The sequence below is a fragment of the Neoarius graeffei genome, chromosome 5, assembly GCF_027579695.1.
Source record: "Neoarius graeffei isolate fNeoGra1 chromosome 5, fNeoGra1.pri, whole genome shotgun sequence".
Lineage (NCBI taxonomy): Eukaryota > Metazoa > Chordata > Actinopteri > Siluriformes > Ariidae > Neoarius > Neoarius graeffei.
In genome coordinates, this window is record NC_083573.1 from 33,318,836 (window position 1) to 33,345,682 (window position 26,847).

General features: G+C 42.2%; 1 protein-coding gene across 4 annotated transcripts in view; it reads right to left on the reverse strand.

The window, feature by feature from the left end:
• setdb1b (SET domain bifurcated histone lysine methyltransferase 1b) overlaps positions 1-26,847 on the reverse strand; it is a 96,121-nt gene that overhangs the window by 55,564 nt on the left and 13,710 nt on the right. For all 4 annotated transcript variants that reach the window (XM_060921580.1, XM_060921579.1, XM_060921581.1 and 1 more), the window contains 4 exons: positions 22,440-22,681; positions 22,070-22,248; positions 6,623-6,663; positions 6,169-6,472 (listed from right to left, as the gene is read on the reverse strand). In XM_060921580.1, the coding sequence (XP_060777563.1) occupies positions 6,169-6,472; positions 6,623-6,663; positions 22,070-22,248; positions 22,440-22,669 (754 nt within the window). In that variant the 5' untranslated portion in view covers positions 22,670-22,681. The remainder of the gene's footprint in view (positions 1-6,168; positions 6,473-6,622; positions 6,664-22,069; positions 22,249-22,439; positions 22,682-26,847) is intronic.

The following is a 26,847-nucleotide window of genomic DNA, read 5'->3' on the forward strand; positions in this document are numbered from 1 at the left end:
TGTGTGTGTGTGTGGGGGGGGGGGGGGGGGGGGGGGAATCACCATGAAAAGGTCTAAACAGAAATAAAACGGAAATTAAAATCCTCACCCGACACGCCCTGTGTCCGAAATCGCTCCCTACTCACTATTATACCCTGTCCACACTAGGGATTTTGTACCGATACGAAACTACTTTCGTACCGCAACACCTGTCCACACTAGCAACTATACCGGTACTGTAGCGGTATAACTGTATCGGTACGAAACCCACAAATGTATGGGTTTCGTACCGGTACAGTATCGGTACTGTAGCGCTTCGCTGTAGTGTGGACAGATGAAGCGGCTCTGTATCGATACAAATATAATGCGCAAGCGCAATGAACCATTCCTACGTCTTCCGGGTTATTCATACAATACGCCCGTGCTTTCCAGCTGTAAAATGGCTCAAAACAACCGTGGAGCTACATGGAGCAGAGAAAGGGAGAGGGGGAGGGAGGGGAAGAAAGGGAGAAGGGAGAGAAAGTGAGGGGAAGAGAAGGGAAGAGGGAGAAAGTGAGGGGGGAGAAAGGGATTCTTTGGCTACGTTCACACTGCAGACTGAAGTGACTCAAATCCGATCTTTTCGCCCATATGTGACCTGTATCCGATCTTTTATTGACAATATGAACGACACAGATCCGATTTTTTCAAATCCGACCCAGGCCGTTTGGATATGTGGTCCTAATTCCGATTCCTATCCGATCTTTTCATATGCGACTTCAGTCTGAACCGCCAGGTCGCATTCATCCGACTTACACGCCATCAACAAGCCACAAACGTCACTATTCTGCGCTGAAGTAGGCGGCGGGTCTCTCAAAAAAAGTTACAACATGGCGCATAATCACGGGCGCAGATAGAGGGTGGGGGGTGGGACCCACCGGGTGGGACCCACCCAGATTTAAATTCACCTCGTTCGGTCCCCCCCACTTATAGGGAGGAAAAAAACGTCTATGCTGTCTTTCTTTGCATAAGGCAAACCTCACGGAAAAATCAAAAGACTAATTACCATTCGGTTTATTGAGGTGCACAGCAGTGTATACATAGTTGCAACAACTCACATAAAACAAAGACTGATATTCGGTTGGTTGAGCTGTGCAGACTGCACAGGTTGCGAGCTCGAGCTGGGTTGCTATGGTAACCCACAACAAGTTTGACAGGCATATCGGGGTTGGTTTGCTGGCAGCTTTGTCCCCCCCAGTTCAAAAAACGTATCTGCGCCCCTGCGCATGACATCAATGCGAGGGACGCTTCGGGCTGTGAAGGTTCTGAATCTTCTCAATGGAAGGACGCAGAGGTTAGGGAGCTGATTTCTATTTGGGGGGATACAGCTATTCAAGCTAGATTGGATGGGTCATACCGCAACCGGGCGGTTTTACTTCCGTAAACACTGGCCATGCTCACTGCGTGTGACGTCGTCGTATCCTGCAATGTGCATGCGGAACACTTTTAGGTCGCTTTCGTTCATACTGAGGATCACATACAAGTCGCATATATTTGTTAATGTGAACGACCTCACAAAAAAAATCGGATTTCACAAAAAAATCGGAATTGAGCATTAAGCCTTGCAGTGTGAACGTAGCATTAGTTTCTTTCTCAACTGCCTCGCGCGTTTTATACGATTCGACTGAATAAATAACCACCAGAAATACAGACTGTACATTGACAAAAAGCGCACACACGTTGTTTCATCTGCCATATTCTCGGAAGGAAGTTACTTGGTAACCACGGAAACATTTTGCGCACACGCATTTCAACTTCCGTGAAAGAAAACCGCAAACATTTCTCGCTAGTGTGGACAGATGCACTAAACTGTACCGGTATACTTTGTATCGATACAGTTATACCACTTTCGTACCGGTATAAGTGTGAACACAGCATTATATAGGGCACGCCATTTTGTAGTCTGAAACTTTAGTGAGGATTATCTACACCCTATATAGTCCACTCAAAGTATCCCACAATGCATCACGAAAAGTAGCGTACAACCGATGGTCACTAACCAAAGCAATATATATCCCATCATGCATTGCGGTTGCGCTGAAAGGACTCAAATTAAAAAGTCTTAAACTTGATTTAATAAAAGGCAGCGGCAAAGAAGAAATCATTCAGCCTTGATTTAAAAGAACTGAAAGATGCAGTAGACACAAAGTACTTTGTATTGATTAACGGGAGAAATGCAGTCAGTATAATATGGATTTATCACAAAAATACATGCATCATCATCTTTAACGTCCTTTTGTTCCTATATTTCATGGGGTTGGACGAGCTATGAACATTCTCCACCTCAGTCTGTTATAGACCATCTCTTCTTCGAGGTTAAGTTCCCTCATGCCCCTTTTCCACCAAAGCAGTTTCAGGGCTGGTTCAGGGCCAGTGCTTAGTTTGGAACCGGGTTTTCTGTTTCCACTGACAAAGAACTGGCTCTGGGGCCAGAAAAACCGGTTCCAGGCTAGCACCAACTCTCTGCTGGGCCAGAGGAAAGAACCGCTTACGTCAGCGGGGGGGCGGAGCTGTTAAGACTGACAACAATAACAAGACCGCGAAAGATCGCCATTTTTAAGCGACGAGAAGCAGCAGCTGTACAAACGCGAAGTCATCCATTATTATTATTATTATTATTGTTGCTGCTGCTTCTTCCGCGTTGTTTTTGCTTCGATATTCGCGCCAAGGTTTATGCAAACGTAGCGACGTAACTGACGTATACAGCGACGTAATGATGTGTCTTCTCTTAGCACCACAAGCGATGGAAAAGCAAGCTGGTTCTCAGCTGGCTCGCAAGTTGAACGAGTTGTGAACCAACACCAGCACTGGCCCCGAACCAGCCCTGGAACTGATTTGGTGGAAAAGGGGTATCAGATCTTCCTCTATACACTTCTTCCATATTTTCAGGGGCCTTCCTCGGGGGCGTCTTACATCAATTACAGCTTCTGCTGCTCTCTGTACCACACTACTCTCTTCTTTCCTTTTGATATGCCTGAACCATCTCAAACGTTGTCTTCTCATTAAATTCCGTATGCTTTCCAGTTGACATCTCTCTATCACTTCCTCACTTGATATTCCCGCTTCCCAATGTATATCTGCCATATATTGGAGCATCCGGCAATCACATCTCTTCACCATGTTTTCAAGGTTCCTATTCATCGGCCTTGATGCATGCACAGTACGTCTGTACTCTACTTTTTAGGGGAATTCCTTGATTCGTCAAAAGGCTAGATATCAGTTTCCATTTTGACCAAGCAGCTGATATTCTGGTTCGAACTGCTCTCTCTGCACCTTGACCGCAGTCAATAGTGTCGCCTAGGTAACAGAAGCGTTCAACTTCTTCGATAGTACCATCATCGACCCTTATTCTGTCTCCTTATCTCAGCACCTTGTTCTCTTCTTTCTCCTCTTCTTGTACAGGCAGAGCAGACAAAGTTTTCACCTGCTTGATTTACTCTCCTCAGTCCAGAACATCTCATGTGGCACCACTTCCTGCATTCTGTACATAGTATAGAGCTGGCGCCTACTCCCATTCCACAGACACTGCATGGATATCTACCTTGATCCCTGATCTCAACCACCTCCTTTCCCGATATCATCATCTTTGTCTTTTCTAAGTTTACCTTCATACCTCGCCTTTCTATCTTTCTTCTCCAGTCATTAAACATTCTGATTACTTCTTCTTCTGTCTCTGCTGTTAACACCACATCGTCGGGCATACAAAAGTTCCCAGAATTCGTCACTGCGTCCTTCCTTTGTTACTTCCTCCATGACGATTATGAAGAGAAGTGGAGAGAGAGGGGAGCCTTGGTGGACTCCCACTCTGATATCAAACTCCTCAGAGATTCCAGCCTTAGACTTGACCTTGAGTTTGTATAGGGTACAAACTTGCCTGTATCATATGCTCAAGTACAAGTTGCCTTCTTAGAGCCCAGACAATTGCATCCCTAGGCACCCGGTCAAAGGCCTTTTCAAGGTCCACGAAAGTGTGATAAAGTTCTTTTTGTTTCTTGATACTTTTCCTTTAACTGTCTAACGAGAAATATTGCATCGGTTGTTGATCTCCCAGCCTGGAACCCAAATAGACTGGTACCAAAATTCAAAAAAAGTGCTTATTTAAGGAGTTAAAGGCATTTTTGAGACAAAGTCGGCAAACAGTCTTATTTTGTCAATTTGGGTGTGCCGAATTCAAATCTGCAATATGCCGAGCTCTATCTGACCTCTAGAGGTCATTGAATTTTGGGCCTGTAAACGTCTCAGCTGAACCCAGTTTCTCAGCTTTCTAAGGAATGAAATGTACTACAATGATTAATGAAGTTAGCAAATGGCCTTGTTTGTTAAATGTTTGGGTGCTGAATTCATTTTTCATTTGTAAAACGACATATGACCTCTGATAACCTCAAGGTCATTAAACTTGGCCTATAGGCCTATGCATTTAACGGCATTTTTAAACGGACTTTACTCCCCCAAAAAGAATATGAACAGACAAAAAACAAATAGAAAGGAACAAATACAACATTAAATGCCAGTCCATGTACATGTGACTTACTTTTCACAATGAGAATGCCTAGGCGATCACCTTACATAACATTGCATTACATTTAGCGGTTATTGTTGATACAAAGCTACTGAATAAAGGACAGATTCAGCAGCATACAAAATGTGGGGGCATACAGGGTATACAGGTTAATCAGGGTTAGGATATATGAGAGTTTTTTGTTTTGTTTTAAACGGGGTAAAGCCTTTACAAAAAACAAAGAAAAAACTCTCATATATACTAACCCTGATTAACCTGTATACCCCCCACATTTTGTATGCTGCTGAATCTGTACTAGCAGGCAGTCTCTCCTGAAGACTAAATTAAACAATAATTATAAACTAATAAAATAAATGGCTCAGGCTTCATAGAAGAAAAAAAAACAAAACAATTTGAACAGAATCTCACAGTATGATGCTGAAGCTGCCTAAACAATGGAAAATAAAATACCATTTTGGCAAAAATGTTGGCATCCATTAATTTCTTGTATTAAGCAAAAAAATAAAAAATAAAGTGCATACAGTCCTTCACTGTAAACATAACATACTTTCAGTAACAGAATTTAAGCCTATTTTCCAGCCCAAAATATGTTCAAAACCCGCCAAAATGCACTTAAAACCGTCCAATCTGGCAACACTGCGCACATGCTGCTTCTCTTGAACGTATACACGGAAGTAAGGCGGAAGGTAGTTTGTCGACGTCACCTCAAGACGACGCCAACGATTGGTCAAATTTGCGGGAAAGTTGCGGTGATTGCATATAATTGCAACACCGCCCTGAATTCGCGGGGATTGGTTGAATTTGCGTTGAAGTTGCAAATCGCAACATCGCGAAATCCTGGAGGGTCTGCCAGTTAAACAATTAGCCAATGTGAGAGAGGCCTTCAGTTGCTTAGAAGTTACCCTGGGGTCCTTTGTGATCTCACCGACTATTACACGCCTTGCTCTTGGAACGATCTTTGTTGGTCGACCACTCCTGGTGAGGGTAACAATGGTCTTGAATTTCCTCCATTTGTACACAATCTGTCTGTGGATTGGTGGAGTCCAAACTCTTTAGAGATGGTTTTGTAACCTTTTCCAGCCTGATGAGCATCAACAACGCTTTTTCTGAGGTCCTCAGAAATCTCCTTTGTTCGTGCCATGATACACTTCCACAAGCATGTGTTGTGAAGATCAGACTTTGATAGATCCCTGTTCTTTAAATAAAACAGGGTGCCCACTCACACCTGATTGTCATCCCATTGATTGAAAACACCTGACTCTAATTTCACCTTCAAATTAACTGCTAATCCTAGAGGTTCACATACTTTTGCCACTCACAGATATGTAATATTGGATCATTTTCCACAATAAATAAATGACCAAGTATAATATTTTTGTCTCATTTGTTTAACTGGGTTCTCTTTATCTACTTTTAGGACTTGTGTGAAAATCTGATGTTGTTTTAGGTCATATTTATACAGAAATATAGGCAATTCTAAAGGATTCACAAACTTTCAAGCACCACTGTAGTCCTCTATATAGTAATTCCCTAGATAGTGAGTAGGGCGTAGTGAACAAGAGTGATTTCGGACACAGGGACTGACCGTTTGAATCACTTTAAAATAAGGAAGAAGTTAATTTATAACTTACCCACTGAGTTAATAGCGATCAGTGTTCCGCGGTGCCAGGTCTTGGTGCGTTTTTTACCCAGAATGCTCATGTTTATCCTCATGACATCCTGCTTTAGAGCTGGATTTGGTTGAGTGGGTGCGTGTGAAGGGCCTGAGGACATGAACACTGCCGGAATGTTTAGCATGGAGCCCCGGGACGGAGATGGAGGAGCCAGTCCTTTAGTAGGCGTGATCGCTGTGGATGGCGTTGGCTTACTGACTGAATGCATCAGGCTCTGTACCTGTTGCGTGGACCTCTGAAGTGCAGCTGATGCTTCCATGAGCTAAATGCACAGCAGTAGATTAAACATAACAGGTCTTAATGCACATATAATAACTCTGGAGTATACTTAGAGGGTTATTACATATGATTATATACAGTAATGTATGCAGGAGGCTTATTACGTGCAACATGAACTCATATGCACTCTTACCGAGTCTTTGACTGGTGTGACCTTCTTCATTGGGGGAACCACTGTGGGGGAAATTGATGTATTTTGTAAAGAATAATACAGCCAGAAAAAAAAATAAAATCATTTCACTCAGTAATACCATTTACACATAACCCATGTGGTGGTGGGAACCCCAGTAAAATAAATTACTGTGATTTGAACATGAGTACACAAATCACATTAAAACTATATTATATTAATCACTGCTTGGCATAGACTATATGGTTAAAAGTTTATGGAAACCTGACCATCACATCCATATGTGCTTTTTGAAAATCCCATTTCAGATTTAGTCCCCATTTGCTGTGAAATTAACCTCCACTCGACTTTGGAACATGGCTGTGAGGATGTTTGCACAAGAGCATTAGTGAGTTTGGACAAATAGCCATGACACACTGTTGGTGTTCATCCCAATGGTGCTCTGTGGGGTTGAAGTCAAGGATCTGTACAGGACACTTCTTTAAATATTAAAAAAAAAAAAAAAAAGGTTTGTAATGCCTCCAAACCCCACTTTTTTCCTTGTACAAAGCAACAATCATTATGTTGATTGACCATGTGTTTTCTAACCATAGCTGATCCCATTCATCTCATCTCATTATCTCGAGCCACTTTATCCTGTTCTACAGGGTCGCAGGCAAGCTGGAGCCTATCCCAGCTGACTACGGGCAAAAGGCAGGGTACACCCTGGACAAGTCGCCAGGTTATCACAGGGCTGACACATAGACACAGACAACCATTCACACTCACATTCACACCTACGGTCAATTTAGAGTCACCAGTTAACCTAACCTGCATGTCTTTGGACTGTGGGGGAAACCGGAGCACCCGGAGGAAACCCACGCGGACACGGGGAGAACATGCAAACTCCACACAGAAAGGCCCTCGCCGGCCACGGGGCTCAAACCCGGACCTTCTTGCTGTGAGGCGACAGCGCTAACCACTACACCACCGTGCCGCCCCCATAGCTGATCCAAAAGGCCATAAATTGATGGAAAATCAATAAGATCTGCCGATTTTCATGGAATCTGCTGAGACTGATCTAGAAGACCCCGAAGGGGTGCGTGACGTCACATGTGTAACAATCCAGGTATCAAATTCGCTCATGTGCACAGCAGTGGTTAGAGCAGTCTTGATACGGAATCACGTTTTGGAGAGAATTCTGATAGTGATTGGGATTCTTGTATGTCAGATGAAGGAGCAGATGATTATCAAGGATATTCTGGAGTAAATGATTATCTTTTCGAGCCCCCAAGACGAGAAACTGCCAGTTCACGACAGTCTTCCTCTGTAGCGCGCGATCGATAGATAGGTTACTTTTCATCATGTTTTCCTTAACAAAACCAAAAACAAATTGGAGTCTTGCAATATTGCAATCTGAGAGCATTTAACACATTTCAGTTAATAATGATTGCGCGTGCATTTTTCTTCCTGTTAAAGTGCATCAGATATGAGGAGATCAGATGTCGCGAGTGTGTAAATGTTGCTCATAATCCTGCGTCTGGTACACTATGTGCGTGAGATAATTTTTTTTGGGGGGGAATGGATGGATGGACAAACAAACTGTCCAGATGTCAGATCAGAGCTCATTAATTAAATAAATGGGTTTCTTTTTCTTCCTCCAATAATTCCCATGTGGTCGTTCTCAACACTTGATGAATCAGATTTATTATTAGCAGGAGACACGAAATCTGCCTGCTTCGTTTGCAAAAACCTCACCCACTGTCGCTTTAGTGTCATTTCTCGGAAATTTGTGCACTGAATGTCCTGCTGAATATGAATTCGAACATCCAAACACAGCACAGCACACTCACATCGTTAATTTTATAAGATTCCAACAACAGTATCCAATTTCAGTGAGTAAACAAGCATGGAATCAGATGAACGGAAATGACCCAGCTAACCGGGGTTCCACGCATGACGACATGCGAAATTAGCCCTGGGACAAGGCTCTCCTTTTTCCGGGATCCAGAAGCCACGATTTATCAGGGTTCCTACACATTTTCAAATTTAAAAAATTCCAGACTTTTTCCATACTCAAATTCTCAGGTTTGGAGACTGCAGCGAACAAACAACTACTCATATATTTAAAAGAATTACTTGAAAATCAAACAGGTACTCACATTATGACATACCACCAAAATGCATACCATATTTAGCTTGGCTTAAAATTTGTATCAGTGCCCATATATATGAGATGATTCCACGCTTATGGGTACTGAAATGGGGACATGAACTTATTCACCTAAAACCATTTCTTTTTTTTACCATCAGGTCACAAAACATGTAATCTTTAATGAATGATATGTTAAAAGATAACTTTAATTTTCTGAGATGTAATAAAAACATTTATATGACAAAGTCAAGCCTATGAGTTCCAAAATGATGTCTGTTACATTACTTCTGTTACGATTGTCCATCTCGCGTCTGTTACAAATTAATTACAATCTAGCTATATACCAGTTAATCTTATTGAAAGAATGTGTATGTTTATTCTACTACACATGTTTATTAATTATATTTGCTAAAACATCACCTTCCTATGTTTCAAAAAGTAATTCTACATTGTTAAAATTGAGAATATATATGTCCACAACACTTCTGTTACGTTCTGACTTTGGCATATAAATGTTTTTATTACATCTCAAATTAAAAGTTATCTTTTAACATATCATTCATTAAAGATTACATGTTTTGTGACCTGATGGTAAAGAAAAGAAATGGTTTTAAGTGAATTTTTAAAAATAAGTTCATGTCCCCATTTCAGTACCCATAAGCGTGGAATCACTCATTATATATATATATATATATATATATATATATATATATATATACATACACACACACATACACACTACACAAAATACAGGCTGCCACTCTGACGCACACGTATCTGATGCACACTTCAAGACATTAAAACACAGGTGTGTGAAGATGTCAAGCACATACAGGATGTCCCGAGAAAAGTGTGTATACATTTTTTTATCACTGTAAAGTACTGTATGTGTTTATTAAAATCCATGTAATTTTCAAAGAGTAATAGAATTTACAGACATTTTATTATTTAGTCACCGCCTGTTCTCAAACTGACATCCATTCTGGTCCAGTCACTGCTGACAATACAAATCACATTCAATTCTCTTGGTATTTTTGGACATTCACTTTCAGTGACTGTTGCAGGTCTCATAGCGTAGACTATAAACATCAGTTAGAGGCAGTGATAAAACAATAAAGTGATGTCTGTAAATTCTATTACACCTTGAAAATGAAATGAATTTTAATAAACACCTACTTCACAATGATTCAAAGTGTGTATACATTTTTTCGGGACACCCTGTATGTTGTGCGCACACAGAAGTTTACTGAAGCTTCTAATTTGAAAACAGTCATTATGGCATTTTTTGTATTTACTATTGTGTTTTATGAAGGCCCTGTGTTAGTTCCACTGTAGATCACATTTTGTCCACATACCAAGAGATGGCAGACGTGGCCGAGACGTGGCCACCCTAACCAGTATGTAATGGCTGCAGTGCCCTTGAGCAAGGCATTTAACCCCACATTGCTCCAGGTTGTAACCATGTTGTACCCTGTAATAACTAAGTGGCTTTGGATAAAAGCGACAACTAAATGTAATTATAATAATAATGTAATAACAGCATTGTTCAGTTTATATGTTTGCGTACACAGCCTTCATATTTTTGTTGGCAGTTTTTTTTTTTGTCTTGGGTCGCTTGTTTTCAGGGTCCATGTGCCTTATTTTTCTAGCAAATCCTGGAACACTGCCAAATAAGCCATACATGTAAGCATTTTTACACTGACTGATGTGTGTTCACGCGTGTTCAAGAGGCGTTTTGTAGCAGGGGGTTTTCCTGCGTCTTGTCCAAAGTCTTGCAAGAAGCAAGCAGGTTCAGGGGGTGTGGCGGAGCGCATGCCAGTACAACAGAACACCCGTTTCCCTCCCTCCGCATTTCAACACATTTCTTTGGCAAAATTCAACTGAATGTCGGAATGTTGAGCTTCATTTTACTATTTAGCGGCAAAGGTCTGGAAACACAAATATTTCTCCATACCCTAATTTCCATTTTCCATACTGCGTAGGAACCCTGATTTATTGATAGTTTTGTGCTTCATTTTGGTCATTACTAATATATATCATTTAAAAGCATTACAATAAGGCATTACATTCACTTTAACAGAAGTGGCTTTGTGCACAGGAACATTGTCATGGCAGAACAGGTTTGGGCCTATTAGTTCCAAAGAGTGAAATTCTTAATGTTAAAGTACACAAAAACATTCTGTAACCTTGATAATGCCAGCTGATATCATTATGTCTTCAGGTTTGGGTCATGTTCCAATCCACATACAACTGCAACCGCGTTATAATGAACTCCTTGGCAGATGTCCATACCATAAAGTTCATAATACTGAAATGGACCCACTTGTCACACCACTCACTCACTCTTACATAAAACAGGACCAACTGTATTTACAACCCCAGTTCCAGAAAGGTTGGGACACTGTATAAAACACAAATAAAAAGAGAATGCGATGATTTGCAAACCCTATATTTCATTGAAAATAGTATGAAGACAGCATGTCAAATGTTGAAACTGAGAAATGTTATTGTTTTACGAAAAATATATGCTCATTTTGAATTTGATGTCAGCAACACGTTTCAAAAAAAAAAAAAAAAATGAGACAGGGGCGTGTTTACCACGGTGTTGCATCACCTCTACTTTTCACAACACTCTGTAAATGTTTGGGAACTGAAGAGACCAATTGCTGTAGTTTCGAAAGAGAAATGTCATCCCATTCTTGCCTGATATACAATCAGTTGCTCAACAGTTCGGGGTCTCCTTTGTCATATTTTGTGCTTCATAATGTTTTCAATAGCAGACAGGTCTGGACTGCAGGCAAGCCAGTTTAGCACCTGGACTCTTTTACTACAGAGCCATGCAGTTTTAATATGTGCAGAAAGCGGTTTGGCATTGTCTTGCTGAAAGAAGGAAGGCCTTCCCTGAAAAAGATTTAGTCTGGATGGCAGCATGTTGCTCTGAAACATGTCTATATCATTCAGCATTAATGACGCCTTCCCAGATGTACAAGCTACCCATGTCATGTGCACTAATGCACCCTCATACCATCACAGATTCTGGCTTTTGAACTGTGCACTGATAACAAGCCAGATGGTCCCTCTCCTCTTTAGCCTGGAGGACGTGGTGTCCATGATTTCTAAAAATAATTTCTACTTTTGATTTGTCAGACCTCAGGACAAATTTTCCACTTCGCCTCAGTCCATTGTAAAAGAGCTCGGGCCCAGAGAAGGTGGCGGTGTTTCTGGATATTGTTCATATCTGGTTTTAACTTGCATTTGTGGCTGCAGTAATGAAGTGTTTTCACAGACGATGGTTTTCTGAAGTGTTCCTGAGCCCATACAGTGATTTCCACTACAGACACGTGTCTGCTTTTAATGCAGTGTCGCCTGAGGGCCTGAAGATCACAGGCATCCAGTGTCAGTTTTCAGCCTTGTCTCTTGCATACAGAGATTTCTCCAGATTCTCTGAATCTTTTCATGATGTTATATACAGTGGTGCTTGAAAGTTTGTGAACCCTTTAGAATTTTCTATATTTCTGCATAAATAGGACCTAAAACATCAGATTTTCACACAAGTCCTAAATGTAGATAAAGAGAACCCAGTTAAACAAAATGAGACAAAAATGTTATTCTTGGTCATTTATTTATTGAGGGAAATGATCCAATATTACATATCTGAGTGGCAAAAGTATGTGAACCTCTGCTTTCAGTATCTGGTGTGACCCCCTTGTGCAGCAATAACTGCAACTAAACATTTCCAGTAACTGTTGATCAGTCCTACACACCAGCTTGGAGGAATTTTAGCCCGTTCCTCCGGACAGAACAGCTTCAACTCTGGGATGTTGGTGGGTTTCCTCACATGAACTTCAGGTCCTTCCACAACATTTCGATTGGATTAAGGTCAGGACTTTGACTTGGCCATTCCAAAACATTAACTTTATTCTTCTTTAACCATTCTTTGGTAGAACGACTTGTGTGCTTAGGGTCATTATCTTGCTGCATGGCTCACCTTCTCTTGAGATTCAGTTCATGGACAGATGTCCTGACATTTTCCTTTAGAATTCGCTGGTATAATTCAGAATTCATTGTTCCATCAATGATGGCAAGCCGTCCTGGCCCAGATGCAGCAAAACAGGCCCAAATCATGATACTACCACCACATTGTCTCACAGATGGGATAAGGTTCTTATGCTGGAATGCAGTGTTTTCCTTTCTCCAAACATAACGCTTCTCATTTAAACCAAAAAGTTCTATTTTGATCTCATCCGTCCACAAAACATTTTTCCATAGCCTTCTGGCTTGTCCACGTGATCTTTAGCAAACTGCAGATAAGCAGCAATGTTCTTTTTGGAGAGCAGTGGCTTTCTCCTTGCAACCCTGCCATGCACACCATTGTTGTTCAGTGTTCTCCTGATGGTGGACTCATGAACATTAGCCAATGTGAGAGAGGCCTTCAGTTGCTTAGAAGTTACCCTGGGGTCCTTTGTGACCTCGCCGGCTATTACACGCCTTGCTCTTGGAGGGATCTTTGTTGGTCGACCACTCCCGGAGAGGGTAACAATGGTCTTAAGTTTCCTCCATTTGTACACAATCGGACTGTCGATTGGTGGAGTCCAAACTCTTTAGAGATGGTTTTGTAACCTTTTCCAGCCTAATGAGCATCAACAACACTTTTTCTGAGGTCCTCAGAAATCTCCGTTGTTCGTGCTATGATACACTTCCACAAACATGTGTTGTGAAGATCAGACTTTGATAGATCCCTGTTCTTTAAATAAAACAGGATGCCCACTCACACCTGACTGTCATCCCATTGATTGAAAACACCTGACTCTAATTTCACCTTCAAATTAACTGCTAATCCTAGAGGTTCACATGCTTTTTCCACTCACAGATATGTAATATTGGATCATTTTTAACTGGGTTCTCTTTATCTACTCTTATTACAGTACTTGTGTGAAAATCTGATGATGTTTTAGGTCATATTTATGCAGAAATATAGAAAATTCTAATGGGTTCACAAACTTTCAAGCACCACTGTACGAGTACCATAGATGATGTGATCCCCAAATTCTTTGCAATTTTACATTGAGGAACTTTATTCTTAAATTGTTGCACTGTTTCCCCATGCAGTCTTTCACAGAGCAGTGAACCCCTCCCCATCTTTACTTCTGAGAGACTCAACCTCTCGGCAATGCTTTTTTTTTTTTTTTTAATCCAGTCAAGTTACTGACCTGTTGCCAATTAACCAAATTTTTTTTAGCATTACACAACTTTATCAGTCTTTTGTTGCCCTGTCCCAGCTTTTCTGAAACATGTTGCTGACATCAAATTCAAAATGAGTATGTATTTTTTAAAAAACAAAATTTCTGTTTCAACATTTGATATGTTGTCTTTGTACTATTTTCAATGAAATATAGGGTTTCCATGATTTGCAAATTATTCCATTCTGTTTTTATTTACAGTTTACACAGCGTCCCAACTTTTTTGGAATTGGGGTTGTAATTTATATTTACACTTAAAGTGCTAGTCTTACGAAAAAGACATCATAAAATCCTGGGTTTTCGGTGGGATATGCTCCAAAAGGTTGTAAAGTTCACCAATAACTTAAAAAAATTGGTTCCCAAAAAATTTTTCACATCTGAATTCTGTTCCAAAAAAAAAAAAAAAAATCACTAAAAGCTTGTCCGTCATTAGCTCGCAGTGATTTATTGGTCAGTGGCGCTGCATGCGTGACGTCATATGTCCAACTGCCTTCTTTTGCAAAGCTCTCCACAACTTTACGACAAGGACAAAGAAGTGACTCAGAGTAAGCATGTTTTGGTTTGCTTTTAGATCAGTAATTGTCTGTCGTCTGTCTAAGTATTATATTTGGCTACATAGAAACTACCTTAGAACGTTATTGATCTGACGAAAGACAACTTCAAGCAACAGGCTAAACACAAGCTTGACCCTTAGGCCAACTTTACATTAGACCGTATCCGTCTCGTTTTCTTCGCGGATGCACTGTCCGTTTACATTAAAACGCCTGGAAACGCCGGGAAACGGGAATCCGCCAGGGTCCACGTATTCAATCCAGATCGTGTCTGGTCCGGTGCTGTGTAAACATTGAGAATACGCGGATACGCTGTGCTGAGCTCTAGCTGGCGTCGTCATTGGACAACGTCACTGTGACATCCACCTTCCTGATTCGCTGGCGTTGGTCATGTGACGCGACTGCTGAAAAACGGCGCGGACTTCCGCCTTGTATCACCTTTCATTAAAGAGTATAAAAGTATGAAAATACTGCAAATACTGATGCAAATACTGCCCATTGTGTAGTTATGATGGTCTTTAGGCTTGCCATCCTTCCACTTGCAAGTGGTAAGTGATGTGCGCTGGGATCACACACACAACGGCTCAGTCCCGAATCACTGCTCGTGCACTACACTCGCACGCTCTGAGCTGCGCAGGGCCGGAGTGCGCACCCTCCAGAGGGCACTTGCTGTTCAGGGCGGAGTGATATGGAGCGCAGCCGCTGAGGAGGAAGCGATGAGCCGCACTGACACATTTCAACTTACGTGCCGAATTAGTCATGTGATTAGCGTATCCATGTATTGGCGTTGCTGTGTGCACGCTAATCGTTTTTAAAAACGTTAATCTGATGATCCGCTGATACGGTCTAATGTAAACCCCACCTTACTGTGCGGCGGTGAGTTCTTTGGGATGGCACTTCTGACTTTTGCTTCCAGATGGTAGGAACTGCTCCGCGTTCCAGATGTCGCTCAAATCCTTCTATGCAAATCTGCCTCACAAATTGATCTTTTTCAAAATGTACGGAGCAGACACCAAACCGTCTTGTCGGCTTGAAGTTACCTCTCTCTGTCCATACAAATCGAACCCGCTCATGTCCCAAGTGTCCTGCAGACTTTGAGCTATAATGGATTGAAATCCTGCTTTTTTTTTTGTAATCAGCTACACTTGAACAGCCTTGAACAACACATCTCAACGGAGGCATGCTTTGGTTTTAATTTTGTTTTGGGAAAAAAAAATAATTGTTAAAAACGTGCTACGTTTTACAAAGCAGATGAAGCCAGAAATGCTGCAAACTTTCAAGAGTAGCGCATATGACGTCACTTGCTTTGAATTGACAATAACTTAACCAGGAACGCGTTCGTATAATGGCGGCATTTGGCAAAGAGTCAAATTTACTTTAACTAGAACAATGTTCCCAGTCTTGTATTAAAATAAATAGTTTACTGTCTAAATTGTAACACGTCTCGTTACCGGTTATGTTTTCGGTAGCGCTGGTTTGTTGGTTTGTCTGTTAGCAACATTACGGAAAACGTTATGAACGGATTGCTCTGAACATTTTTTCCAGAGGTGTGACTGGGCACAAGTAACAATCCATTAAATTTTGGCGGTGATCCGGATCACCTTCTGGATCCTGGATTTTTTTTTAAAGGATTCTTGGAGAGGTGTCTACGCTCTCCGAGTGCTTTTCTAGTTTTATAAGGTATAATTTCCAGGGGTGAGGCCATTTTCGTAAGACTAGCACTTCAATTCGCTTCCATATTTACGAAGCAAAGGAAATAAGTCACTCTTTTCAATATCATAAAATTAACACGAAGATTGTAAACTTTCAGTTCGCAAAAGTACGTGTGGCAGCGAGGGCGTGGTCGAGTGTCGACTGTGAATGGCAGGGACTCCGGCTGAACCAGCAGCTGACGTGATGAGTTACATCTGTGTCTAATTACTGGCTGTCTATTCATGCGTCTCTGTGTGTCTTTCAGCTGGCCAATGACTAGAGAGAGAAGGGCGGGGGGGGGAACGACAGACAGAGATAGCTGTGTTCCCTAATGCACGCACGCTCGAGCAAAACAGTCACTGAAAAGTGAAAGTAAAGGTAAATAATAAAAAACACACTTTGACCTGTTGCACCTGTCTCCCAGTTCCTCATTGCCCCAGTATACAAACTGTTACATGATGATACTAGTGAAATCCCACCAGTTTTACATGTAATCCTGGACTGCTTTAATGTTAGGTGCAGCCTCCTTATCATGAACTTCTCCTTCCGAATCACTCTCGCAGTTCACTGAGTTAAAGGATCATGAACGGAGGCAATGATTTCTTCGCCCGTTATAGAAATGACGGAGGTTACCGGGGTATCGTTGTCAATGTCCACCCACTGACTCGCTATGTGTTCTATAAATCTTCACCGTTCAGTTCATTCATTCATTAAGCCTAGGCTGAAAACGTATCTATTTAGTCAAGCTTTTGGTTAAAGGAGAACTGAAGTCATTTTTAAACTTGCTTTATTTATTTCTTAATTAACGTGTTTTCAATTACGTTTCCGGTTTTAGTAACCTTATATCGTGACTCGTATTGGCAACTAATTGCAATTAAATATTATACTTATCGGCCTATTCGGTTTTTAGCCACGTTGAGTTTAGTTCGTTTGGTCCACGGCAGGCGTCGCTTATCCGCACGATCTTCACGAGACTTGTGCGAGACTTCAAAATGTCAAGTGCCAGCGCCGCCATTTTGAAAACTGTTTTCCAAACGTAATATTGCACAAAACGAGTTTAAATGACGATTACTGCCTACTTTTTTCAAACTTTCCCGATTGCTATCAAAACAAACAAAACTTCCGGCTTGATTACGTCAGCATTCGAAAGAGGGCGCGTGCGCACATCTTTTGACAACGCTGGCAGATGTTGGTCACTTTGATTTTCGCTGTACGTTTTACTTCCGTCCTACGATGTCTCGCACAGGTCTCAGCGCATCTCGTTTACGGCCATTGCTTTGACAGATATATTACAGAGCATATTTCATTCAACTTGCTATAGCGGTGACAAAATAGCGATCAAAAATGCGTTCCTATATTTAATAAAATGAGAGAAATAGAATTTTGATTAAAAAAAATTTGCTTTCAGTTCTCCTTTAATAGCTTTATTAGGTAACGGAGTAGATCTGGAGGGTCCTCAGGCATAGAATGTTCTGGTCAACTGGGATGTATGGATGCTGTCAGCCCCTTACTCACTCAAATTTGTTGACAGTGTAGTGGCTGGTTGCTTTATGTCCCGGGGCTCCCTCATGTCTGTGTTACCTTCTGGCTCTCCCCTTTTAGTTACGCTGTCATAGTTAGTTTTGCCAGAGTCCCTGCTTGCACTCAGCACAAAATGTATCCTGTTCTTACTCATCATGTGACATTGGGCATACCTAACAACCTGTGTCTTCTCCCCCCCACCGTCGATCCGTCTGAGTTACATGTCGATCCTGAGCTCGAGACGCTGACCTCTTCTGCTCCTTGGACTCACCTGATCCATCCTGATTAGGGATGGCGAAAACTTAAAAAAAAAAAAAATCTTGACCGACCACCGAACCTCATTAGCCGGTTAAAGTCGGTTAACCTAGGAGTTTAAAATTCTAGAATTGGAATTATTAGAATCTATTCTAAATCTAACCGCGAGCATCCGCACATTCAGTCCCAGTCGCTGCCCTCCACTCACATTACCTTTTCTACAGCGCGAAACATTTAGTCAAACGCGGCACTGATGTCGAGGGGTTTGTATCGGAGCGGAGGACGAATGGCTCCAGCTTAGAGACAGTTTCAGTTGGCCATGATGGCGTTGAAAATAAAGTCAAGTGCTAGAAGAAGTACAGAACATTCAGTGATGGGAATAACAGCGTTAAAATAAAGGCTGTTATAACGCCGGGTAATCTAATTAATTAGCTACAATCGTTATAACGCCGTTACCAATATCAACACGCCATTACTGCATGGTATTGAAGTTGCTCTGAAGCCGTCACCGACTTGGCTCACAGACATAAAAGCTGCGTTTGTCGCTCCCCCTCCAGACACCGCTGTCATTTCATTCTCTCCCCTTCCCTCCAGAAGTCGGCATCTGCGCCTTTAGTTTGCGTGGAGAGATCTGATCTGCAATAACATGCATTGTTGGCTACAGACCGAAACATACTTTCAGAATGCACTGGCCAAGGCAGGACTAAACTCCATGTGCCTTCTAATAATAATTTAAAAAACAAAACAAAACAAAAAAAAAACAGAAATGGCGCGCCATTTGGCAGATGCCGCCTTTTTCACGGCTGAATCGCGCAGATCCGATTTTTTTTTGGGGGGGGAGGGGCATTGGAGTGTGATTATAATTTCATCCAAGTAAATTCTGTATCTAAGCAAATGCCGTTACAGTCCATGAAACACAGGAAGTATGAGAAGAAAACAGTAAATCAGAAAGCTGCACACATTTGCGCAGCTTTCGCGCAAACGTGCGCAGCTTTCTGATTTACTGTTTTCTTCTCATACTTATACTTCCTATGTTTCATGGACTGTAACGGCATTTGCTTATTTAGTAATTTTAATACAGAATTTACTTTGAAATTATAATCAGACACTCCAACGCCTCCCCTAAAAAAAAAAAAAAATCAGATTTGCGTGATTCAGCCGTGAAAAAGGCGGCATCCGCCAAAAGGCGCGCCGTTTGCATCCCTGATTAGTAATTTGTAAGCTAAAAAGCCTGTGTCTACACTTTTCTTTTGCTGAGCGGCAGCTGTCTTCAACTGGGGCGGGAGGGCGGGACATGACTGAATGGGTGTTTCTGATTTGTCAGCTGTCGTCCTTACACCGCATGGCACGCCCCAAGCGTTTACAACACAGAATTCCAGGTTCTCCGCTCCAAAACGATTGATTTTTTTTTTTTAACCGACAACCAAAAAAAAATTAACCGGTTGACGTTGATTTGGTCAACCACCGGTCAAACGGTCATCGGTTAACATCCCTAATCCTGATGCCCTACTTCTGGCTGGCGTCTTATCACGTCGCTCCTGTAGAGGACGCCCCCATATGGACAGTCGAAAGTCGCACTTGGAGGACGCTCCGGACTCTTACAGTAATGCTTTTATGGCTGAGGACTTCAGCTGACTTGCTAACTTTAGGACTGCAGTTGTTATGAACAGTTTTGCACTCAAGTTTCCATCAATGAACAGTTTATAACTTCAACAAAACAAAATTCATGTTAAACTAGAATGAGCTTCCTGGTGACACAGTTGTACTTTGTGACTACTGTATATAGGACACTGTTCTAGAAGCGAGTTATTTATAATCACGCTATCTATTAATCACCCAAATGAGGATGGGCTTCTTTTTGAGTCTGGTTCCTCTCGAGGTTTCTTCCTCGTGTTGTCCGAGGGAGTTTTTCTTTGCCACCGTCACGACAGGCTTGCTCATTGGGGATAAAATTAGCTCGCGTTTAAGTCAAGTTTATTTTTATAGCGCTTTTAACAATAGACATTGTCGCAAAGCAGCTTTACAGAATTTTAATGACTTTAAACATGAGCTAATTTTTTCCCTTAAAATTTAGTTTAAAGTCTTTATATTTCTGTAAAGCTGCTTTGCGACAATGTCTAAAACTAAACTTGACTTGATATGACTTGCAAATCACTGATGCCAGAAGATGATGTTTGTCCTTTTATTGATCTTTTGATCACTGTGTTCTCGATAATTGTTAAAGATCGACACCTAAGCTGGGCTCATTAAAGTGCATATTCTGGACCAATTTCGTTTTTTTTTTTATATGAAAGAACGTCCCTTTGCACACTCATCCAGAAGGGTAATTTTGCACAAGGCCATCTGTCTACAGCAGAAAAAAAATAAAAATAAAACGCATCCGGAAAAATCCCAAGCGAGTCTGGAGCCAGATTCGTGACGTCACCTGCGGAAGCACCAGCAGGCTGCGCGAGCTTTGCACGGTTTCAGTGCACAGCCTGTGTAGACCAAGCACTCCCATTTCTCTCTCATTGTCCGGTCTTTTGGAAAACGATGAGTACTAATCCCATCAAGATTGGTGTTGCTACACCCTCCTACGATACATCTGTTAACCATTTTAATAATTACTTGATAGTGTTGAAGAAATTTGCAGAAAACCACCAGGTCGTTTTCTCATAAACAAACCAGCGCTGATGTAGGATTCAGAGGGAGGCGTCCCGCACGCGACGTCACGAAAATCAATGTTTCCCTGGAAATCCAAATGCCAAATTTTTTCAGAAGCGGACCAATTCACCTCAAATGGCTTGATTTCAACTGAATTTTTCTGGTATTGCGCAAGGTAAAGAAATTACAGAGAATGCAGAATGTTACAGACATTTGACCAAAGTTTAGTATAAAATAGCAGAATTACATTGATCTCGCTCCTGAATTTACCCGTGATATGCACTTTAAGCCTTTGTTTATTGGCGTTAACTGGATTACTTACTGTTTTTCTCAGGGGGAGGAGTGCATGGTTCAGTGATTTTTTTTTTTTTTTTAAGACTCCGACTCATCACTCAAAGTATGGGACACGAAGTTAGTTCATTATATGCGACAGTTCGTAGTAAAAGAGTTTGTTACAGCTCGGCTGCAGTGTACTACCATACCAAGTAGTAGGGCTGTACACCAGCGGTGCCTTCAAACCTTTTTGAACTTTCCACCTTAATTCCGACATTATTTATAGACTTGCTTGCTTTTGAGGTTTGTATTCATGTTAAACCAATTCAAAACTAATAACTACAAGAACTACCAGATCAACACCATGTTAGCCTGGGCCCGCCCATCCTAAGTGTGACGCAACACGAGGGCCTGTTGCGAGCTTAGTCTGGCAAGGCAAGCTATCTACAGCTCTTCCAAGCTCCCGAAAAATCGGGAGCCAATCAACTTTGAGCATCTCCAACGGCCCTGGGTAGAGGCGTGTTCAAGGCACTGACGTAGTAGAACTGCGACCGGAAGCCATAGATTGTTGACAGAATCTATGCCGGAAGCACTTCATTCACTAGAAACATTACGAACATGGAGCAAGTTGTCATTGAAAACGGAGCAAAGAGCAGCCCTGGAGGTATTTATTGAAAGGAAGGACGTTTTCGCCTTGCTCCCGACCGGCTTCGGTAAGAGTTTAATCTACCAGTTAGCCCCGTCGCGTCACATACGTCAGAGGAAAGAGTGATGTGATTGGTTTAAGCTTCGTCACAGCCTTTTCTGGCTTCGACCAGTAGCAAACTGAGGCATTTCAGGGAGGCGGGTCAACCACGCACTTTGGGAAACGGTTGGGCTTAATATCTTTGCCAGACCAAATGCTCGCAGAGCTTTGAAGTCACGTTAGCCAGGCTAATACCATGTTCTCCTTCTGTTCATGTGGGTTTCCTCCAGGTGCTCCACTTTCCTCCTACCTCTAGCAGATGGAATGACTGCTCTAGATTGCCCCGATGATGGATGAATGAATGAATGAATGAAGTAGCGATAAGGCCATGGATTCACTCCATCACACTATGTAAGCACGTACATCCTCTCACCCAAGACATCAGCGTCCACCTACCACAACCCACAGCAATGACGTCGTCGTCATCGTCGTCGTCTTCGTCATCGTCGTCAATTTCGATGACCTCGGAAGCGTTGCCGCCACCTACTTCTTCGTCTTCAGAGCTGCTCTCGCGATACTCCAGACCTATGTTACTGTACAGCTCTTTCACTAGAACTTCACACTGTATTACAGACCTGTGGAACGCACAAACAGAGCTTCGTGTTATATTACTGACTGCAGCGAGTAAACATCTCCGGGATGCACAATACTTCCACGTTCTGGTCAAGGCGTAATAGATTAGTTAGGACAATGCAACAACCATCTCTCTCTCCCTCGTTTTTTTTTTTGATTGGAAATAATTCTTCCTCACCCAAATACAACTTACTCTGATGCACTGGAGCAGAGTGTGTCCATACTGGCCATGTCCTTTTCTTTCTGCTCAACCCAGGTCTGCATTTCGGCTAACTGGGCCTTCTTGAGCAGCACGACCTCACTGCTGTCCACCTGCTCCTCGATCCACTTACGCAGCTCATCCAGAGAAACGCCGAGTTCCTCCTCCAGCTCGGGCCCCAGCTCCATGTCCAGAGCCGAGCCCAAACCTGCGTCCACCTCCATACCGACCTACCACTGAAAGAGTGAAACAAAAAGACTTCATTCTTACACTAATTAAGAACAAGTGTGAAAGAGAGAGCATGATTCAGTTCCAGAGCTGAGCACAAGTCTTCATCCACATCACTTTGCATAAGCAGCGTTACTAGGAAACTGGGCTACTTTTAAGCTGCTGCGAGAGATAGATTTTTTTTAGTCTGAGAGTCGGAGGGTGAGCATTTCGCACACAAAATAAAAGATCTAAATGTGAAGCAAAAGCATCTTTTTCATCTGTTATACAACCCCAATTCCAATAAAAGTTGGGACGCTGTGTAAACTGTAAACAAAAACAGAATGCGATAATATGCAAATCATGGAAACCCTATATTTGTGGGTGGTGCAGTGGTTAGCACGGTCGCCTCACAGCAAGAAGGTTCTGGCAAGGGCCTTTCTGTGTGGAGTTTGCATGTTCTCCCCGTGTCCGCGTGGGTTTTCTCCGGGTGCTCCAGTTTCCCCCACAGTCCAAAGACATGCGGTTAGGTTAATATGGGACGGCCTTGGGCTGGGGTGGCCTTGAGCGAGGCACCAAACCCCCAACTGCTCCCCGGGCGCTGTTAGCATGGCTGCCCACTGCTCTGGGTATGTGTGTGCGCTCATTGCTCACGTATGTTTGCGTTCACTGCTTCAGATGGGTTAAATACAGAAAGGAATTTCACAAGTGTGTGATGAATAAAGTTGTTGTATTTCAGTGAAAATAGTATAAAGACAACATATCAAATGTTGAAACTGAGAAAGTTTATTGTTTTTTGAAAAACATGCACTCATTTTTAATTTGATGTCAGCAACACCTTTCAGAAAAGTTGGGACAGGGGTGTGTTTACTACTGTGTTGCATCACCTCTACTTTTAACACCACTCTAAATGTTTGGGAACTGAGGAGACCACAGACAGATGGACAGAGACACACGGACATGGAGAGAGAGAGAGAGAGAGAGAGAGAGAGAGAGAGAGAGACGCACACAGAGAGAAACACACGCGTGAGCACAGACAGAGAGAGACACACAGACAGATGGACAAAGAGAAACAGAGAAACGCATGCACACAGAGAGAGACGGACAGAGAGAGACACAGACAGAGACGCGCACAAAAACGCGCACAGAGAGAAACGTACAGAAAGAGAGAAAAAACACGAGAAACACAGAGCGAGCAAAACAGAGAGAAACACACAGAGAGAGAGACACACGCACACAGAGAGAAACACACGTGTGAGCACAGACAGAGAGAGACACACAGACAGATGGACAGAGAGAGAGACACAGGGAAACACGTGCACATAGAGAGAGAGAGACGGACAGAGAGAGACAGACAGAGACGCGCACAAAAACGCGCACAGAGAGAAACATACAGAAAGAGAGAAAAAAAAACAAACACGAGAAACACAGAGCAAGCAAAACAGAGAGAAACACACACAGAGAGAAACAGACACAGAGAGAGAGAGAGAGAGAGAGAGAGAAACAGACACACAGAGAGAGAGAGAGAAAAAAAACACACTACGTTCACACTGCAAGGCTTAATGCTCGATTCCGATTTTTTTGTGAAATCCGATTTTTTTGTGAGGTCGTTCACATTAACAAATATATGCGACTTGTATGTGATCCTCAGTATGAACGAAAAGCGACCTAAAAGTGTTCCGCATGCGCACTGCAGGATACGACGACGTCACACGCAGCGAGCATGGCCAGTGTTTACGGAAGTAACCTAAAGTTTCCTGTGTATGACAGTAGCCAGCATGGAGTACCTGGCGATGATGCAGTTGTTGTTGCGACGGAGCCAGAACATGCACAATAGCCGGATGTTAAGGAGGAGGTTGAGAAGGAAGAGGGCAAGGGTTTTGGCTCAGGCGTTCTGCGGGGTAGTGACTGCAACCTCCGTTCAAAGGAACATCAAAGCCATGTCGTTGTAACTTTTTTTGAGAGACCCGCCGCCTACTTCAGCGCAGAATAGTGACGTTTGTGGCTTGTTGATGACGTGTAAGTCGGATGAACGCGACCTGGCGGTTCAGACTGAAGTCGCATATGAAAAGAGCGGATAGGAATCGGAATTAGGACCACATATCCAAACGGCCTGGGTCGGATTTGAAAAAATCGGATCTGTGTCGTTCATATTGTCAATAAAAGATCGGATACAGGTCACATATGGGCGAAAAGATCGGATTTGAGTCACTTCAGCCTGCAGTGTGAACGTAGTGACAGAGACAGACACACACACAGAGAGATAGACACAGAGAGAGAGAGAGAGAGAGAGAGAAAGAAAAACACACACCAGGGCTTTACATGAACTTTTTTTGCTCACCGGCCACTGTGGCTAGTGGTTTTCCCGAGTCACTAGCCATTCAGCCTTTTCACTAGCCACAATTTTGTTGTCAGGAAATCGCAGTTTTTTCTTCACCATGATGCATTAAAGTTCGGAAGAGCTAGATTTAATTATGAATGTCAGCGTATAATGTATCTCTACAGTAGCACTCAAGTATTCAGTGCTGTTAAGGTAGCTCCATATATGAAAACATGCAACCAGTTCAGACAAAAATATAAACAGAGTATTCTGTTTATTGAACTCAAATTCAAGCCCCTTACAATATGAAATATCGTATAATATGAAAAATAACATTCAGTACAACTGAACTGATTCTAATATTAAACGTCCAATTCAAAACATTTATCACTGAAAAACATTTGATGTTTTGATATGCAAGTATTATGTGTATTATCAAGTATTATTATGTATTTATTAATAGTGTGTGTGTGTGTGTGTGTGTGTGTGTGTGTGTGTGTGTGTGTGTGTGTGTGTGTGTGTGAGAGAACATGTGTAGAGAGAGACATTAAATGTCCTCATGACATTCATCATCAGATGAGTCTGAATGGTCCATGAAAAATGGTCTTCGTGACCTGAGGCTTCCAGCAGGCCATAAGTTGATAGCTGGGGCGAGATCAACTTCTCTCCAATCGCGTGAACGTTCGTACCAGGGCTTTGAACCGGTTCAAGGAACGAAAATGAAAACCGGGAACTTTTTCTATTTCACATGGAACAGAAACGAAACCAGAAACTTTATTATTTATGTTCCAGAACAGAAACGCTTATTAAAAATAATGGTAACCGGTTAATACCGGTTTTTATTTCGTTCCTCAAAGTTTCCGTAGCCTACAAATAAAAAAAAGTCATTCTTCTCCTGCGCAAGTTTCTATGACCCGCTGGGGTTCACTTCCTGTGTGACGTTCGCTGACTGAATGGAGAGAGGGGGAAGGTGGACTACTATCACGTCTCCACGTGATAATAAGTGAGTAAGTGAATTACTGAGTGTCTGAGCAAAGAAGAGCCTGAACGTTGCAACCTCCCTATTGGCTGTTTGTAAAAATGTATCAGTTGTTGCCCCTCCCACGGGAATCATCGCGGGCTCGAGAGACGAGACCTGACGAGTTAGTTCGTTGGTAGCAGAACAAAATGTCTGGACACAAATCGGGTTTTCAGAAAAGGAAAGAAAATAAACGGAGGGTTGAAAATACAAAAAAGGAGGCAGAAAATGCAAAATGAGTTTTGAGGTAGGACAAATGGTTACTTTTTAAGGCAGCCCGCCGTGGCTGCAGGCTTTCAGTTGTGTCATTGAATGGTTACTTTTCTGAGGCAGCCCGCCGTGGCTGCCTGCAGGCTTATTTATTATAGCCCATTTAGTTAAAATAGTTGATATAAAATGTTTATAGTTATGTGATGGCTGTCCTGATTTAGACTGGTGTTTTTTTTTTTTGGGGGGGGGATGTTGCGCAATGTTGCACCTGGGTCCAGATTAGCGGAGAACCGGCCCTGGCTACATTTCAGGTGTAGTTTGTTTTATGTATGTATGTATGTATGTATGTATGTATGTACTTGCATAGATGTGTACTTGGTCTTCCAATATGGCACCTAACAAAATCTCACGGCGCGGTGACGTCATGCGGTAGCCCTCTGTAGGGCCTGACTAGCCTTTGGTAACACACTAAACGAATTATCTTTCATTTTTGGCACTTTTTCTGTTTGTGTGGATGGGAAGACATACTGAGAATCCAAATTGCCAACATTTGAAATAATAATTGTTTTGAATTTTGTTAATAATTGTTTTTTCTTATTTAATGAAGGTTGTAATAGAATTAGCCTACATTTGGCTTAAGCTGGATG